This window comes from Pseudonaja textilis, chromosome 1 (genome assembly GCF_049901715.1).
Source record: "Pseudonaja textilis isolate UNSWEBS1 chromosome 1, rPseTex1.2, whole genome shotgun sequence".
In the NCBI taxonomy this organism is placed as follows: domain Eukaryota; kingdom Metazoa; phylum Chordata; class Lepidosauria; order Squamata; family Elapidae; genus Pseudonaja; species Pseudonaja textilis.
In genome coordinates, this window is record NC_141990.1 from 223,713,483 (window position 1) to 223,732,042 (window position 18,560).

Consider the following 18,560-nt stretch of genomic DNA (forward strand, 5'->3'; position numbering starts at 1 on the left):
TGGGGTGAAACAAAATTTTGAGAATTAATTGATGACAGTGAGTTTTCAAATTTATTATCATTTATCAAGTGGAAGAGCATACAGGTCAGGTCAGAACTTCTGAGCAAACCTTAAGAATAGGCTAAAGTCAAGCAAAATACCTAATCTAAGAACTTACCAGGACACTGGTTGCCACCTTCCAGAAGCACTGACAGATATGAAGCAGGGCAACCCAAGACACAGATGGTTATATCTGAGGGTCCAAATCCTAAAAAGACAAGAACAAAATCAGTGGTCCATTTACGTCAAAGCCTCAGGTTTCCCCCCCTTTCTTTGCATTCTAGTCATCTCCTAAATTCTGAAGGCAGAATCTCTGGAAATGTCTTTTTTACAGGTATAGAGGCGGATGAATTGTTCAAATACAAGGATTATTCCATCATGGGATGACAGATTATCCTATATATTTCCTCTGATTCCATTCATTCCATCAGCTTTCAGGCCTGAATGCTGTATATTTTTCTTCAGTAAATGGCAAGACCTAGCCCATCAGAGTTGAACTTTTTAAAAAAAGCACTAAACGCATTGAACCTCGTTAGTACTTGGACAGAGGATTATCAGGCAATTTTATAGACTACTCTGGTAAATGATTTTCTTTTAATTCACTATCATTGTCCAGAAAGCTAGATGAATACCTTCATGAGTCATCAGCTTCATTCAAGGAATCTTTTTATCTTTTTTAGATTTGCATTTTACATCCTGATTGCAAACGTAAGGATAAGCCATTATGGTTTAAACATACGTGCAAATCAGGTGACAGGAAATATAATTATGCACTCAACCATGGTTGAAATGTATCCTACATGTGACCAATACAACATGGCACCCACCTGATCGGGGCTCCTTGGTGAGATCAATGGTTTCTGGGAGCCCTTGTTGCTGTAAGCTGCATTGCAACAAGTCATAGTAATAGGCTGTCCAGGCCCTGGCCTGTGCATCCTCAGGGCTAATTTTGCTATCCAGGAGTGTATCTCTGTGCCGGGCACTGCGCAGTGGACTCAATGGTGGAAGAAAGCTCTGTTCTGCCCAATCGAATTCCTTGGGTGTTTGGGGTGGGTCAGTGTGGATCTGGTCCAGAGACAACTGCAGTCAAAGTATTGAGAAATAGGCCAAGAAAAAGGCAAAGAGATGCACTTTAGATTCCATCCAAGGAACAAAGAGACACTTATTTTGAGAGTTTTCCCCTGTCTCAGTGCTGGTCCATAGAGGACTCAAGAGGAGAAAGATCTTCAGTGCAAAAAGGAAGGTGATACCAGCCACCACCCATTAGAAATCAGTTTCTACTTGTTAACAAAACTTCATTTCAGTTTTCTATCCCCTCTAGAAATAATCTCAAGTGGGATATTGGGGGTTCTTAAAAATATGCACACATACTGTCTTTTGAGAATATATATGTGCGCATGCATGAAATAGCAACACACACACACACAAGCCAGGAAAGGCAGGAAAAGAAGAGATGCGATGAAAACTTACCATTGTTCAAGATGAAGATACTGCAAAGGAAAAAAGAAATAAATTAAATTTCTTTATACTTCCTGTGATGCAAATATTTAGCCCGTCCCTAAATCCAGACACAAATCTTTTTTAAATGATGAGGATGTTGATCCATAACCTTACACAATTAAATTTAAGGGACTTTGAAGTTGCTTAGGCAAAACAGTTGCCCTCATCAAACTCTTGAATAAGAGCACATCTGGCTTTCTGGGGTTTTCTATGGCTACTCTCTAGAACAGCGTTTCCCCAAGAGCTATAGGACTCTGACCTTTATTGGTTGATTGATTGATTTAGTTCCTCTAGACACTCATAATGATGTTCAGTGAATTTCAGTGAAAACTTGGTTGCTCTCATAGGCCTTGGTGGTTGGGCTCCTGTGGATGCTTTTGTTATTTTGTCCTTTGCATGCTTATGATCTGTCTTTCTTTTGTTGTATTTTAGCTGTTCAGAATCATTTGGAGTGAGTTAGCCAGAAAATATAAATAACCTATTTTTCTTCTGTTATCTTGAAATCATGCCCAATTATTCCATTTGAAAACAATGACATGTTTAATCTTCTGCTTCTTTAAAACAATTGTTATGCTGCATGCATTCTGTTGCTCATTTTGTACTTCTCTCCAGATTCTACCAAAGAGATCTGACTGGCTAATAGGCTGAAATAGATCTTGTGGAAAAGGGTTTGCCATGTGTATAAACAAGGGACAAATATTGGAGATAGCATTTTCAAGGTCAGTTGATCTCATTTAAAATTGGTTACATCCATATTTTCCTTGCCTTCTTACAAAGATATCAGAACAGCATTTGGAATTCTCACAGAACTAGAGATTTAAAGCTCCAACTACCCACCCCCCAAAACAATGCAACGTTTGAGAATGTTCAGATGTACAACAAAATATTACACACACACACACACCCCAAAAAGCAAAAATGATGAGACCAAGCAAGGAAAAAACCTGATTTGATACGGATTGCAATAATATTGCATTGGAGAAGTAATGTCTACGCTCATTACTTATGGAAAGATGGCTCAGAATACTTAGAAAAAATTCCAACAAATATGTGCATTGAGCTCTGTGCTAGCTTGGACTTTTAGTGGCAGGTGAATAACTTGCTATGTGTATTCAGACAGAGATGTTTTGCTAGACAGCTCTCTGGGAATTCACAGATTGAAGTTTTTCTATGAGAATAAATCAGAGTAAAAGGTAAAAGATTTATATGATCTGAAGAGAAACCAACAAGAATGAATTTTACCCAACATTGGAAGAAAGATACATTTCCAACTATATGAAGATTTAAGCAAGAATACTAAATCATTTAAGCAAGAATGTTCTCATGTATACAGTACATCATGAGCATCACTTACAATCTGGCTTCTAAGAGGGCCTACATTTCTACAATGTAAATTAGCAGGTGTATAGTATAAAAAGAGAGAACTCCAAGCCACACTTTTTCCCCTTTCTTTCTTTTATTTTTTGGCATCTTAAGGCTTGTTAATTTTGATTTGCTTAAATCCTTTTGTTGGAATGCTTTACTCATAGACACAGGAATACACACATTCCCCTGATGGTATATTCAGTTTTGGATTTAAAAAAATCTTATGCTTATAATATTGACATCCTAAATTATAATGAATATTGATAAAATACTTCTCTTCTTTTCTTTATTTCCAATAGTCTAAGTTATATAAACAATAAAGCATCAATAAACTTTGATTAATGCTGTATAAATAACATTGTATCAAAACAATATATTAAAACATGAATAAGCAAAGTAAATGATAGAATTAAACTTAGATAATTCAGCATATGCTTAGTCTCTTTGGCAAGCTCTGAAGCAAGGCTCTTATTGACTGCATCAGTGGGTCTAGCTGGCCTCGCCAGATTAATAGATCTACTGAAAAGGATTGGCGGAAAGATGCACCAATTATTGTCATTTATAGTAACAATAGTATAATAAAATGTCAATACTGAAGTACCTGAAACTCCAAAACTTTTAAAAATTATATGGTAAATTTATTGCTACCCATGATGTAAGCATTGGTCTTGTGGCATTTTGAATTCTTGTAGCCTTTTGCACATCAAAATGCTAGAAATGGCATTAATCATGTTTCCCCCGCCACAAATGTCAAGAAATTGTAGGTCTTTTGTCTGAAGATTTGTATCTACCTGTATCTTCCTGCATGCTTCCAAATAGAGAAACTGGGAAATGCTGTGATTATGACCATCCCAAAGTGCAGCTTTCGGTGCAACAAAGCTGTCAGCAGTTACTGAGAAGGTCCGAGTAGGACCCCACTAATAAAGGAAATGTGCTTCTTTATGCAGCAAGAATCTGATGGCTCCCAGAGCATTTCTATCTAATGTTGTGCATGAATATGAATGTTTTGTAAATTTCAGTTTTCCTTTGTGTTAAAAAAATTCAGTTCTGCTTAACTGTTCCAAACTTCCAACTGCGTATCCCCAATGAAATTCACAACTTAAAATCTATTTACAAAACACAATCCATTTACCCAATCAAAAATTGGAATTAATTTCTATAAACAAGATTGCAGACTTCAACTCCATTTTTACCTGCCATTTTCTCCAGTTCTAGCAATATGCCATTCTGCAATATTATATCATACTAGTCTTTCCAGAGCTGTCCATGGGACAAACAAAATCCTCTTACTCTTTTCAATTGGTAATGTATACCCCTAGCACCTAGACTGAGGTAATGCATACAATACATTTTAATCAATAATTAAATAGCAGCCTGTGTATCCTACATTTTCTGCTTAGGAAACTAAGAAATAGAGTAGTTCAACTGCTAGAGATTAGGCTCATTAGACACTTGAGCTTCCAAATGTCAATTCATTGAGTTTATTTAAATAACCACTGGAAAGCTGACATCTTTCAGTCTAATAGTAACTATTCCATCAATCTAATATTTGGTTATACAGGTAATCCTCATTTAGTGACCACAACTGGGACCAGCAGCTTTGTCTTTTGTACTGTCAGAGAACGATGGTAAATTGTACCAACTTATTTTCTTTTCATAGATATATTTGTATTTTAATATTTTAATTTCAATAAAAGCTTTTCAAAATTAAAAAAAAAGAAAGCAGCCACTAAGTGAGATGTCCTGTGACCATGACTATGTTTTCGTTTTCCCCACTCCCTCAACCCTTTGAAATGCTCTCTTTGGTGCTGGGATAATTGGCAAGAAGGGAATTAATGTTTTTATTTACATCCATTGGAGAGGAAAAGGTTTCAAGAGAATAAGCAGGCACACAATTAGGAATATACATTGAAAGCAGTGCACTGGCACTCAAGGCTGGGATTGTGAGCAAGCTATGCAAACAGCCCAGTGTATTCTCCATTCTCTTGCAATCTGTGCCTGTTGATTCTCTTGTATGCCCTTCAATTCCTCCACTCTGCAGAGGGGAAGAAACAAGTGATTTCTATTGATAATCTCTTCTGTGCCTGTTTCCTCCCTCACAGAGGTTATGAGGTCTTCACTTAATGACCCACATGATCCAGGGTTAAAATGGTAACCGAGACTGCTGAGAGTTCTCTCTCTAAATAATGTGGTCATGTGATAGCATGCTTTATGACTGCATCACTTAATGACATTGGCTTAGAGGCCCCAACTGCTGTCATAACCTAAGGACTAGCTGTAATAACCACATTGATAATTAAAATTAAAGTAGCCACCTGTACACAATTTGGACACAGGGGCACCACAATCATTTAAATAAAGCTTGGGCGTGTCTATTTGTGATATGAATTGCAGGAGCTGGTCTCACTTTTGTCCCAGAATAAAATATCTTAATTCCAGTCTAATCTGTTCCAACAGCCTCCTTTCCTTTTTGAGGACAAAGGGCAGCTGAACTAGCATGCAGGAAAAAGTGCTACCACCCCAAGCCACTGCATTTATTTTAGCCTGGAATGCTTAACTTTAACTTTTCATCCATTTTTTGTTCCATATATCTGGATGGAACTAAATTAAATAGTTCCATTTTCCATAATTAAATATCTGGAAAAACGGATTTTGAAATAATGTCACTAATCACCAAGAGCCTCTGGTTAGAGCAGTGTGTGATATGAAGAGAGGCGGCCATTACAGCAAGCGAAAGTATAGTGGAACAGCACACACACCCTTTTATACCTCCTTGGATAGAGTGAGAACAAATCTATTCAGCCAATTGTAGCTCAAGAGCTCAGCATCGATCCACTGGCAGTTCTTTCGATTCTTTGATCCTTCCTTGCACTGTCATTTATCCTAAGGTGGAACCTAGAAAGGGCATAGAAGTCTATTTCAAGTCCTCGTTTTTTGATCTAATCAAACAAAGTACTCACACTTGGATAGCACTTCTAACAAAGTGTTCCCTGCTCTGGATAAAGATTTGGCACACATATTTTCTAGCTTCTGTTCCTAGATCCCAACTTCACAAAACTTTCAACCAGGAGTGCTATTGTTGAAATCCTTGGCTAATATTGTCATAACTTTTTTTAATTATTATTTCATAATGATCAGAGTTTACAAGCATGAAATCTGAAATGATTAAAGCAGGGTTTTGTCTAAGTAATCCAGCAACTTTAATATTTATAACATACTTTATGTTAGTTAAGCGGTCACATGCTCAATTCCCCCGGCCATGTTTTCTAAAGGGCAGTTGAAACCAGAGTGAAGTGGAAATCCATTGGGGGAGTTAGACTGCAGCACAAGAGTGATAGCCAGATGAGTCCTAATACTGAACTGTTTTTTGACACTGGACTTTGGTATTTGGATTATCCCTGGATTGAAAAACTGACCGATTTACCTGTGAATGACTTTGGATTGCTTATTTTGGACTTTGCTTAACGTTTCTGGAAGTAAAAACCTAAATTTACTGTACAGTGTATCTGTGTGCTGTGTGTGTATTATTCAAACACTTCTCTCAAATACGTCTCCCTGTATGCGCTCATTCTCCTAACGGGGAATTACCTCAACAAGTCCCTATAATGGTACGTGGGAATGACCTTGGGGGGATGGGGGTAGGAGAAGAGACACAGTCTAGAAAACTGCCATGCCAAAGATACCTCTGTCCACAGAAGCTGAGCCAGAATGGGAAGTGTTTGAGCAGTGACCCTCCCTAGAGTTCTCAAGAATAAAGAGAAAAGTGGGGAGAAAAATACTTTCAGGATTGCAAGATTCTGTTAGTGTAACCTTACAATAAAGATAAAGCTAGTACTTCTCGTAGGGTTTCTTGTTTGGACAACCTTGAAGGGTTAGCAGTCCTTCCCTCTTCAATGCCAAAAATGCTTTTCCCCTTGTGATTGTTACTGTGTCCTAACATGCACTAAAGGGAGGCAGAATGATTTTAAAAAGGTCAAAACCAAAAGTTCTGTACATTCCTGAAAATGTACCTTTTATATTGCAGACTAATGTTTGTGTATACAGATAGTCCTCAACTTACGATCACAATCATGCCCAAAATTTATGTTGTTAATTGAGAAATGTGTTAAGTGAGTTTTGCTCCATTTTACAACTTTTTTTGCCACATTTGTTAAATGAATCACTGCAGTTATTAAATTAGTCACACGCTTGTTAAGCGAACCTGGTTTCCCCACTGACTCTGCTTGTCAGAAGGTCACAAAAGAGGATCATATGACTCCGGGACTCTGCAACTGTTATAAATGTGAGTCAGTTGTCAAGCATCCGAATGGAAATCTCATGACCATGGGGATGCTACAATGGCCTTAAGTGTGAAATAAGGCCTTTTTTTCAGTGCCGTTATAATTTCAAATGGTCACTAAATGATCGGTTGTAAGTTGAGCACTACCTGTATGTATGTTTGTGACTTCAAGGCAGCATCCATTGCACACCTATTTAAGGATAAGCTGTATTGGAATAAAAAAAAAAAAGAACTTTAGGATTTCATAGCTTGGCTGCAGAGCATGTGTGCCTCAGATCCTTCTGGAATGAGACTTTCTCCAGAGTAAGCATGTGTTAGCATTGCATTTGCAAAAGTAGGCAGGCAGGAGGTAGGGAGAGGCTTAAGTGGCTCTTGCCTGGCATGCACAATGGGGAAAAAAAATCCAATTTAATTTCACCATCCTAATCTGTTATTTTTCTCTGCAATTGTTATGCTGCATGTCATTATTATCTACATCAGCTCATCAGCATTCCTCAGTCATTCATTCTAAGACAGGAGTCCCTAACCCCCAGGCCGTGGCCCACCTGTTCAGAACCTGTCCACGTGAGTGGTAGGCCATGCAAGCAGTGGGTGCTTGCACCCACACGTGAAGCTCCATTTGTGTGAGCAGCGGGCTCATGTACCCACTGCACTCACAAATGGAACTCGGGTGCACACGTGCCAACTACTTACACAGAACCATCTCCTCTTCTTCTTTCGGGGCTGCCAAGCTGGAAAAGTTGGGGACCACTGTTCTAACAGGCACCCCAAATGGTGATTTCCCTGGATAACTGTTCAGTCTCACCATATGAAACTATCATACCCCACCCCCGCAAAGAGCTATATCCCCACAAAATATACAATATTATGTCTATTTTTTTTTTACTCGGCCTAACAAGTATTTATATAATTTGAGTATTTTTCCACATATGGGTAGTTAGTATAGACTGGTACAAACAGTGCAGAAACTGGTGAAAACAGAAAAAGCCAAGCATATTGCAATTGAGGAATCTATTTCTGTGAAATTTGAATAAGTTTAATATCTGCATTAATAAATTACAATAGACGCACACTGTATTTCATTCCAAATTTTTCGTTCATGGGGCTTTGCCTCTCATATAGTGGATCTTGGAATTTTGTTTTGTTTTGAACTAACAGGTTTGGGTGGCTGGGAAATGGTTGGAAGCCCCTTGCTTAGTCTAATCCATTATCCTGCCTGGGAAGTCCTGACATGGAGGGTAAAGCCTTTGTGTGTAGCCACTTCCTTTGCCAAAGACCAAGCAAACCACAGCTTTTAATTAGAATGTAGAATAACAGGGTTGGAAGGGACCTTGAAGGTCTTCTAGTCCAACCTCTTGTTCAAGCAGAAGACCGTATGCCATTTCGAACCAATCTCTTCTTGAAAACCTGCAGTGATGGAGCACCCACAACAATGTAGAAACCCAATTAAGATCTAGCTCTTTGCTGTTTCCCCAGCGCTCCTCTTTTTAGTCAAGGAGGAAGGAGCAGTATTTCTGTGGATTCTCCCCGTATCTTTCTTTCCGAGCCTGTTCGTGCGCGGGAGGAGTGGGGCTCCAGTCCGAGCAAAGGCCAAAGAGGGTCGATCCAGAAGTGTGCGGCGAGGCTCGCTCAGCTACTCCAATTTAAAGAGCCACGAAGATGGTTTCGGACTGGGGATCCTTCTACGGCAAAGTAATGGTAAGCAGGATCCTGGTCAGGTCAGGAGAGAGATACAGCTTTATCCATTCTTTTCCCGGATGGAACTTGGCGCCTTTATTTCCCGGCGAAGGGGGGTGGGGGCAGAGCGGGAGCTCCGGGGGCGGAGTTGAAGCGAAACAGGGTCCCCGCAGGCATCTTGATCGATTCCCCCCCCACTTTTCCCTGCCCCCAACAGCAGGCAGGGTCAGAGCTGCCACCCACCTCTCAAAGGTGACCATATCCCCTACATAGCCCCAGCCGCGACGAAGGGAAGCGGTTAAGGGATAAGCTGCCCGTCCCCTCCAGCCTCGCCTGAGACCCTCGGTAGCAATTCGCAGGCGCGCCTATCAGCAGGTCGCAAACGAATCCGGGTCAAGCTCTCCTCAGAAAGGAGAGCTTCGCTTGCAACCTCGAGACGAAACGTGCGGCTCTCCACCCACCACCCCGACCAAGCACACATTAATCGTTTTTCCAAGCGCGGGCGACCACGCGGCCGGCGGTCCCCCCCCCCTCCGCCCATCATCACCGTCGCGCCCCTTTTCTTCGGTACTTCAGCGTTCACATCCGTGAGAAGCAGCGGCGTCCCCGCTCCGGCTCCTCGAGCCGGGCAGGAAATGCTGAAACGGGAGGAAAAAAAAAAACCTCCCCCTCCCCTCCTATTCCTACTCCTCCAGCCTTCTCCAGCCCGGATTACCTGGAAAATAAAGGAAGGATGCTAAGGCCAAACCGCACGATCCGGTCCACTGGCGAGAGCGGGTGGAAAGAGAGCCCAGAATGACCGCGGATCCAGGCAAGCAGGCAGGCAGGCTTTATAGAGAGACGGGCGAGGCAGAGACCCAATGAAGAGCGGCACTTTAGCAAGCATCGGAGCAAAACAGGCGGGCGCTTGCCGAGACCAGAGACGAAACGCGATCCCGGGGTTAGGGAGCGAGCGCGCAATGGGACGGCTGCCAGCAGTGGAAAAGCAGGCGGCGAGGGGAAGGGAACCCTCCTATTCTCGCGGGTTGTGGGGAGTGGGGGGGGTGATGTGAAAGGTCAGAATTCCCTCTTAACTGGAAGGAATGAAGCTGCGGGTTCCCTTTCTGTGCATGTTACTATTATTACTATTACACACCCTGGTCAGCATTTCGTTACTTTCCTGCCATCGGGAAGGAGATACAGGCTGAAGAACAGTATTTTATCCGTGGGCTGTCATACTCCTGAATGGAAAATAACTTTACAAGAACATAGTAGGATTGACTTGCGGGGCCGGTGTTCACATGGTGCAATAGGATTGTGTGTTCGTTAGTAGCATTTACAGGGTTAGGGAACTCCGAGGTCCCTATTCTAATGCCTGGAATGCACTACCTGACTCTGTAGTTACATCCTCAAAGCCCCACTCCTTTAAAACTCAAACTAACCACTATTGACTTCACTCCATTCCTAAGACATCTGTAAGGGGTGTGCATAAGTGCACCATCGTGCCTCCCGTCCCTGTCCTATTGTCCCCATTTCATCGTACCTATTTTCTGTATTCTTACTCATGTTTATACTTATACCTATTATTTTGTAAGCGATTGACAAATCAAATAAATAAAATAAATAAATGATTGATTGAGTTCTTGACAAGTCCATGCAGTTTTTTCTTGGCAACTTTTTCAGAAGTGATTGGACATTGCCTATTGCCCAAAGTCACCCAGCTTTCCTGCTTAAGGCAGGACTAGAACTTGGATTTCCCATTCCTATTGTAGTGCCTTTAATTACTATATCAGCATTTCTCAAATTTGGCAGTTTTAAGATGGGTGGACTTCAATTCCCAGAATTCTCCAGCCACTATGGTTCTACATTGGTTGGCTGGTTGATTGTTTTTTTCATTAAGACTCTGAATGATCTGGCCCTGCTCCTGTTTCAACACAATAAGACCTTAATAATATATGAACATGCTTAGTCCTTTGTGCCATTTATAGCCTTTCTGGTCCTACTTCCTTGTGTCCAGATGCAATAAAGGATACAATAAATCATGTTTGTTTTGAAAGTGCTGTGAGATAAATATAGTTATGAATGGATAATAGTGCAAATATGGTTCCCCCCAAAAAAATTTTTAAGGATGCCTAAGCTGTTTTGTGTGTGTTTTTTTTAAATCCCTATTGACCTCTCCCATTCTTAGATCCTTTAATGAAACAATGTAAAATATTCAAACTGGCAAGTCTTTCCATGGCCATGATGATATGTGTTTGCAATAGTGCTTTGAGTTATCCTTCAATATCACAAGGAGGTTGATGAAAGTTGAAAGCACAATCTATAATATCATGTATGTACATAGTTTGTCCCAGAAGTTGGAGTCGACCCTTAGAGGTAGATCAAAATTATGAATGCTAGCACTACTTTGATTGCAATAACAGAACCTTGCAATTCTGAATGTGCCTCCATACCTCTTTCCCTTTATCATCAAGAGAATTGGGGAGGGTCAAATTTCAATTTTACTTCAGAGTCAAATGTCTTTTGTCTGACTACTGTCTCGGTTGCAGCTCTTCCTCCTGTTTCTCAAGCTTATTCTTACAGCTCATTATACCTGGACTGGGAACTCTCAAATGTTTTGGATGTGTCAAATTAAAGCTGGCATATATGCTCTAGCTGAAGAAAAAGTCTTTATTGTCTGTTGATATAGTTGAACATGAAATGAGGATCAGAAGCAGTAAAAGTGTCTGACATGGAGTGTGTGAAGCATGAACCAAATAAAACTGGAAAGAACCAAGAATAAAATTGAATGCACCCAAGTTAATTTGTTAGGCATTATTGAATAGAAATGCACTGTTACTGGGCACCACAATTCTGATAATCACATCTTTTGATTACTTGATTGAGTGATCATGTTCCATCAGCTTGTTTCTGACTCTTAGTGACCACATAGATAGATTTTTCTCCATTACAGTCTATCTCTAACCTGTTATTTCTTGTCTCCCAATGGTGTGTTCACCACCATTAAATCTGAGTCCATCCACCTAGCTATTTATCATCTCTTTCCTTCCACCTTTCCCAGAATTAGAACTGTTTAAAAGAGCTGGACCTTTGCATAAGGTGTCCAAAGTGGGATAATTGGAGCCTGGTCATTGGTGCCCTGAATGAGAACTCCTAATTGATTTGTCAATGACCCATCAATGTATGTTCTTCACTGTCCAGGGTATTCCCAAGAATCTTTTCAAGCGGCATTCATAGCCAAGGAGAAGCTTGTAAGAGCTGTAATGCAATGTAATGCAATCAATGAACACTTACACATTTCTGCTGGGTTTTGAGAAATGCCCATTGCAATTTTCTTCAGCTACCGGTACATATGCCAACATAACAGAGGTAGAAGATGAAGTTGATTCTATGAATAGCATAAACTGAAACTGAAAGAACATGCAAACACAATATACTAATATTTAGCGGCAAAAATTGGGAATTAAATAGAGCGAAAGTATGGGCTTGGGAATAGAAATAAAGTGGAGAATATTTGACTGAATGCACCAACAGGCCATTTATTTCTAACACCTTCCAGCTGTATAAGCATTCACTGTACACGTGGACTTTGCCCAATGTACTGTATAAAAATCAAATTGACTACATCTGTGGAAGTGCACAATGGAAAAGCTCAATAACATTAACAAAGGCAAAAGCTGGAACAGATTGTGGTGCAGATAATCAACTACTAGTATGCAAATCAGACTAAAGTTGCATCAGAACAAACCAGTCATGAATGTAACAAAATATGACCTTAAAAATATACCCACAGAATTTAAAGACTCTGTAAATTTGCTGCATTGGATACTAACAAGTATGAAGAGGGTTTCTATGGAGATTCTCAATTATCCAGGTCATGGTTGTCCAAAATGTGCTTTTCAAAAGGCAACTGAACTTTCTCATTTTTTTTCCTTGAAAATGTTTCCCTTCTCATCCAAGAACTGAAGAAGCTTCTTGGATGAGAAGTGAAATGTTTTCAAGGAAAAATCCAAGAAACTCTAGTTGCCTTTTGAAAAAGCACCTTTGGGAAGTATCAGAAAAGTTATGGGAAGACATTTAAAAAGTGAACTTGAAGAACATTGAAAACTTTGGCAATAGATAAAAAAGCAAAGATGGCCCAAATAGATGATTAGGAAGAATTCCTGAAATTGTACAGAAACATAAATAAACAAAAAACCAGAGAAACAAGAAGGGCAACTACATAACTGAGTCAAAATTTCCAACATGCTGCAAGATGAGCCAAAGAAAATTACTACAAAAATACTTGCAAGGAAACAGAAAATTGAAAATATTGGTAGAAGAACTAAACTGCTTTTCCAAAAGCTACTAGAATTAAAGAGAACATTCCAGCCTTGAACTAGAAAGCTGAGATGATCAAAAATACACATTGAATAATGCTGAAAAAAATCAAGAAAAGATAGAAAAAAATAAACTGATACTCATTATAGTCCTCATTTGGCAAATACAGTTGGGGTCAGCAACTTGGTCACTAAGTGAAGCAGTTGCTAAAGAAACCATGACTTTAGAATCTTACTTCAATAGAAGAGAACATACGTTATCATAGACATATAAAAAGAATACATGTCACACACCTGATTTGGTGTTTCTTGTTGGAGCAGTGCCTATGTGATTTGGAACTGGTGGGCCTGTCTTTGTCCCCTTGTCACGGTCAGATCGTGCCTTGGCTATGAGCATCTCTAGAGCTGTACCCCTCCAGAGAGAGGCAGGAGCTATTAGATTGGTCTGCCCCCAGTGACTGATGGGCACAGATGGGTTTCCAAGGAATAGGGGTTATAACCAAAGATTTGCTGCATAGTTCAGCCAAATCCCTAGTAACTGCCTGAAATAGGACAGTAGCTTTGGGTAGGATTGTGCAAATGAAATTTCTCTTGAGTCATGGTCCTCATTGCTCCCAAAAGGTATATACAAGTATATAGAGAGGGTTAAAATATCTAAAGCACCACTGGTGGAAGATGAAGAATGAATTTGACCAAATCCAATCACGATATGGGAAAGATATGAAGGTGTGGGAGATTAGTAGACAAGCCACAACACTAGATGCAATATTTTGGGGGACAGGCAATAAACTGATAAGGAAAATTTATAAATTTTTATTGGACTATAAGATGGAGGAAGAACAGGTCAAGGAAATGATGGTGGTATGGGCCAAAAACTTTGGATATAATATAGAATTGGATAAATGGTAAGAACTATGGGAACGAACAGTTCCCATTGTATAAAGAAAACCTATGCAAGATGTTATATAAGTGGCATCTCCCCCCAGCAAGGCTGGCTAAAATGTATAGAAACCTATCACCAAATTGTTGAAAATTTGCCCAAGAACCAGGCACATATTATCATACATGGTCTTGTAAAAAAAAGCAAAGGAGTTTCGGCATGGGATCCAGGCGTAATTAGAGGAAATGATTGGACAGAAGATAGAATACAAACCAGAATTATTTCTACTAGGAATTATGAAAGAGAGACATAGTAAACAGGTAACCTATTTAATAGTACATATTATCACAGCTGCAAGAATGGTTTTTGCTCAACAATGGAAAAAAAAGAGAAATCTCCGATGAAGGTGAGGTGAGAAAGAAAATACTGATGTGTGCTGAAATGGATAGACTGACTATGGAATTGAAAAATAAAGAAGAGACAGAATATTACAAGATATGGAATAAATTTTACCAATGGTGGGAACAGAAAGGAGGGACCCAGAATAAAAAAATGATTTGTAGAATGGATAATTGAGAATATGTAAATAAGTACAATGGAACATGACAGATAATACAATGGGTATAAGTTAAATGTATAAATGTATATAATATATGTATTATATACTTTAGTATGTATGGTGAAAATGAATGCCAGCATGACCACACCATGTCCAATGTTTTAATGTTGTAATCAATAAAATATTTCAAAAACAAAACAAAACCAGAATTCGACCAAATATAGGTAAGAGATATTATTGAAGCCTATATCTCATGGCAATTCAAATTGTAAATACTTCTCCACACTAATTGCCCAACAGCCTTCTTCAAGATGATCCACTTACTTCAGACATTATATACGGGAGTCTCTGTGGTTAAACTGGGAGAAGATTAAAAGACAATGTTATTTGAAAATTCCAGTCTGGTTATCGACTATTGAAGCATTTTCTTATCCTATAATATACAAAAAGGAACAAACAGTTAGATATGGTGAAATATTGAATGACAAGGGTGAACCCAAATCTATACAAAAGCTAGAGGAACAAGGTATAAAGATGAATTGGTTTTCATATGCGCAAATACATTCAAGGTATGATAAAGATTCTAAAATGGAAGGTTTCTATGATAAATTGACTGATTTAGATAAGATTTTGACAGGTACTGATGAAAAGGTGATTAAAAAACTGTATGGATATTTATTAGAAATTAAATTAGAAGAAGAACAAGTTAAAGAAACTATGATTGCCTGGGGGAGGAATTTTGGATATGGGATTGACTTAGAGAAATGGCAGAAATTATGGTTGCAAAACTATAAAATGACAATGTCTACAGCCTATAAAGAAAATTTGTATAAGATGTTTTACAGGTGGCATTTTCCCCTGACAAGAATAGCAAGAACGTTCAAGAATAAATCCAAAAAATGTTGGAAATGTCATCAGACACCGAGTTCATATTACCATATGTGGTGGACTTGTGTGGATGCTAAAAATACTGGACTAAAATCCACATGTGGTTGGAAAAAATGACAAAAAAACATATAGACTTGAAACCAGATATATTTTTATTGGGAATTTTACCTGAAATATATAGTAAAGACTTGAAATACCTGATTGTAAATGTATTAACAGCGGCTAGGATTGTATTTGCTAAAAACTGGAAAAATGAGGATATACCATCACAAGAAGAAATCATTAAGAAAATATTGGAATGTGCTGAAATGAGTAGATTGACATTTGAAATTAGAGAACAAGAGGATGAACAAATTTATAAAATTTGGGATCTTTTCTATCAATGGTTAGACAATAAACTATAGTAATGAAATATATAGACTTTTAGAAAATAATAAATATATAAAGATGTACTTCTTTCTTATTATATCTACAAAATAATTTTAGGATAGATTTGGGATGATAATGTGAACTGTTATAAAATAAACTAAGTTAATTATGATTATCTTGTAAAACATGAACGAATAAAAGTATAGTCAAATGATTGATTAATAATGATACTAAGGTATTTAATTTTTGATTGAAAATATGAGATTATATGCAATGTAATTGTAATTGAAGACTACAAAATGGAAGCACAAAACAATTTGTAAACCAACCGGCACACTGTATGTACACACATGGAAGATAGCTTGATCTTTTTATGTTTTGTTTGTTTATGTTTGTTTTTAAAAACCAATAAAAAATTTTTTAAAAAAGATGATCCACTTTCTTCTAGGGGAGGAATATACAGAGGTCTACCTCCAGGAACATGCTGAGGCATTTGCTGAGTTTTTGGAAAACAAGGTTTCCCAGATTTTGCTCCCAGATAGAAGTTGATAGATGACTGCTGGTCCATTGGGAACGTGAGCACAATCACTTATGTTTTAGATCTGTGTCCCTCCTGCAGAGGGTCCAGTGCTTTCTCCGCTTCTATTTAACATCCACATGAAGTCACTGGATGAAGTAATTTACATGGAAATCATCTGTCACCATGAAGTGAGATATCATCAGTATCAGATAATACTCAGCTGTATATCTCAGCCCATGATGAGTTAAGCAATGTCATGACCTCCCTTTTGCAGTGCCTGCAGGCTGTGGGCTCAGAGTCAGAAGAAGGGACTGATGATGAGCAGCCAGCTTCAGAAGTTCTGAAAGATGACAAGCAACCAGCTCCAGTGCCATCAGAGATTGCTGTCTGGGCAGGCAGAGGATATGGGCAAACCAGCAGCCAGCAAACACAGCTGCTGTTGCCCTCTGAAGATGAGGGCACAGAAATATTGCCTCTTCCCAACCCAAGAGCTTGGTGGGCTGCAAAGAGAGTTGGGCAACTGCTTATATGGAAGGGCTCCAACCCCATTATATGAGTTACAAAGGAGCTGTCTCTATTAAAATGCAATAACAAACACAAACTCTCTGTTGATGACAACCACCTACTCTGTGTGCTTTAACTTCTGAGCTTCACAACGCTGACTTTGATTCTGGACTAGGTGATGAATCTGCTACAAGATTTGATCCTTGGACTCTGCTTTAAATGTGCAATTCTTGTAAGCCAAACTTGCTGAATGTGGGGGGAAAACATACCTCTACATGGCAAATGTGCATATTTACAAAACCATCCCTTTGTATATTTGTGTGTACTTGACCTGGGGCAGGACACAGACAGACCTGGTATATAATCTGGGGATTCTCCTAGACTCACACAGCTCCTGATCAGGGACAGGTGGCAACCAGGAGGGCCTTTGCAAACACTGCCTGCTTAGGACTGTTTCCCTGCATCTCTTCCCACCTAGATAGTGAAGTCTTTACATCAGGCTTGTCCAACCTGCGGCCCAAGGGCCGCATGCGGCCCAGGTCACCTTGTAATGCGGCCCAGTGCCCACCCCAACCTTCGTGCCAGAGCCAGCGAGGAGGAGGAGGAGAAGCAGGCGCGAGGCAGGGCGAGGCGAGCGCCAGGCCAAGCAGCAACAGAAAAAGCAGGCGCCGTCAGAGCGCCACCTCCTGCTGTTGCCACCACCGCCATCGCCGCTGCTTCTGCCCCTGCCACTTCTGCCCCCGCTGCCACTTCTGCCCCTGCCATCGCTGCCGCCACTGCCCCTGCCGCTGCTTCTGCCCCCGCTGCTGCTGCTGCTTCTGCCTTCCAGTCCTGCCTCATCCAGCCGGGCCATTTGCAGGAGGAGAGGTAGGCGCGCGAGGCGGGCGAGCTTCCCCCGCAAAATTTGGCCGGAAAATAAACCATGATAAAAAAAACGTGATAAAAACTGTGATAAAAATAAATAATTTTTAATAAATAATTAATAATAAAAACATCTCACTAACTTCATTTCCAAATAAATTTAATATGTTAACTATGTTTTCTATGGTTTTTTTGGATGATCAGGTATTGTTACTGTTATTTTATTTTATGTGCGGCCCAAACCAAATTTTCATCTTCTAAAGTGGCCCAGAGAAGGTGAAAGGTTGGACACCCCTGCTTTACATTCTCTTGGTGATGCACAATAAGTGGATGTTATCATGTTGCACTGCCCGGGAAGTGCCAGAAAAGAAAGAACATTGTTCCATTCATACAAAGGGAAGCAGCTGGAGTCTGATGGATTCCAACTTCAACTGGGAATTCCTCAATTCCTGAGATCATTATTATCCATTAGAGATAATGGCATGACACTGAAAATAAGAGAGTGGCATGCATAGCTGAAAGTATGATTAAAACCTAACTACAGTAACCAATGTTCTCTAGTTGAATAAACAAGCTGGCCTTCTTTGAGCCATTGAAGATAATTGGCTCACAGATAGGGAGTCCCAGGTCCAAATAGTTGCTTAGCTATAATTCAGCTCCCTGGGAGACCCTGTGCCACTTGCCTTCTCATATTGTAACAGAATGCTGGAAGTTCACAAAATGGAATATAATCCATGTAGGTCAGACTGAGCACATCAGATAAATGGCTTAGAAGGGTAAGATAAGTGGCCTAACAAATCAGTTGTGGTGATATTTCAGAC

General features: G+C 39.7%; 1 protein-coding gene and 1 long non-coding RNA gene across 4 annotated transcripts in view; one reads left to right on the forward strand and one right to left on the reverse strand.

Moving 5' to 3' along the window:
* The window catches only part of CARNS1 (carnosine synthase 1), a 22,227-nt gene extending 12,399 nt beyond the window's left edge, over positions 1 to 9,828 (reverse strand). Inside the window, exons 1-5 of one of the 3 annotated variants that reach the window (XM_026707927.2) lie at positions 9,576 to 9,828; positions 5,674 to 5,799; positions 1,510 to 1,529; positions 867 to 1,119; positions 158 to 247 (exon numbers count right to left, since the gene is read on the reverse strand). In XM_026707927.2, coding sequence (XP_026563712.2) covers positions 158 to 247; positions 867 to 1,119; positions 1,510 to 1,512 — 346 coding nt within the window. In that variant the 5' untranslated portion in view covers positions 1,513 to 1,529; positions 5,674 to 5,799; positions 9,576 to 9,828. Of the gene's footprint in view, positions 1 to 157; positions 248 to 866; positions 1,120 to 1,509; positions 1,530 to 5,663; positions 5,800 to 9,575 lie in introns of all 3 variants that reach the window. The other 2 variants (XM_026707928.2, XM_026707929.2) reach the window with 2 other exon arrangements.
* LOC148128040 (uncharacterized) overlaps positions 8,685 to 18,560 on the forward strand; it is a 20,197-nt gene continuing 10,321 nt past the window's right edge. Inside the window, exon 1 of the long non-coding RNA XR_015740846.1 lies at positions 8,685 to 8,881. This is a non-coding gene — a long non-coding RNA (uncharacterized LOC148128040). The remainder of the gene's footprint in view (positions 8,882 to 18,560) is intronic.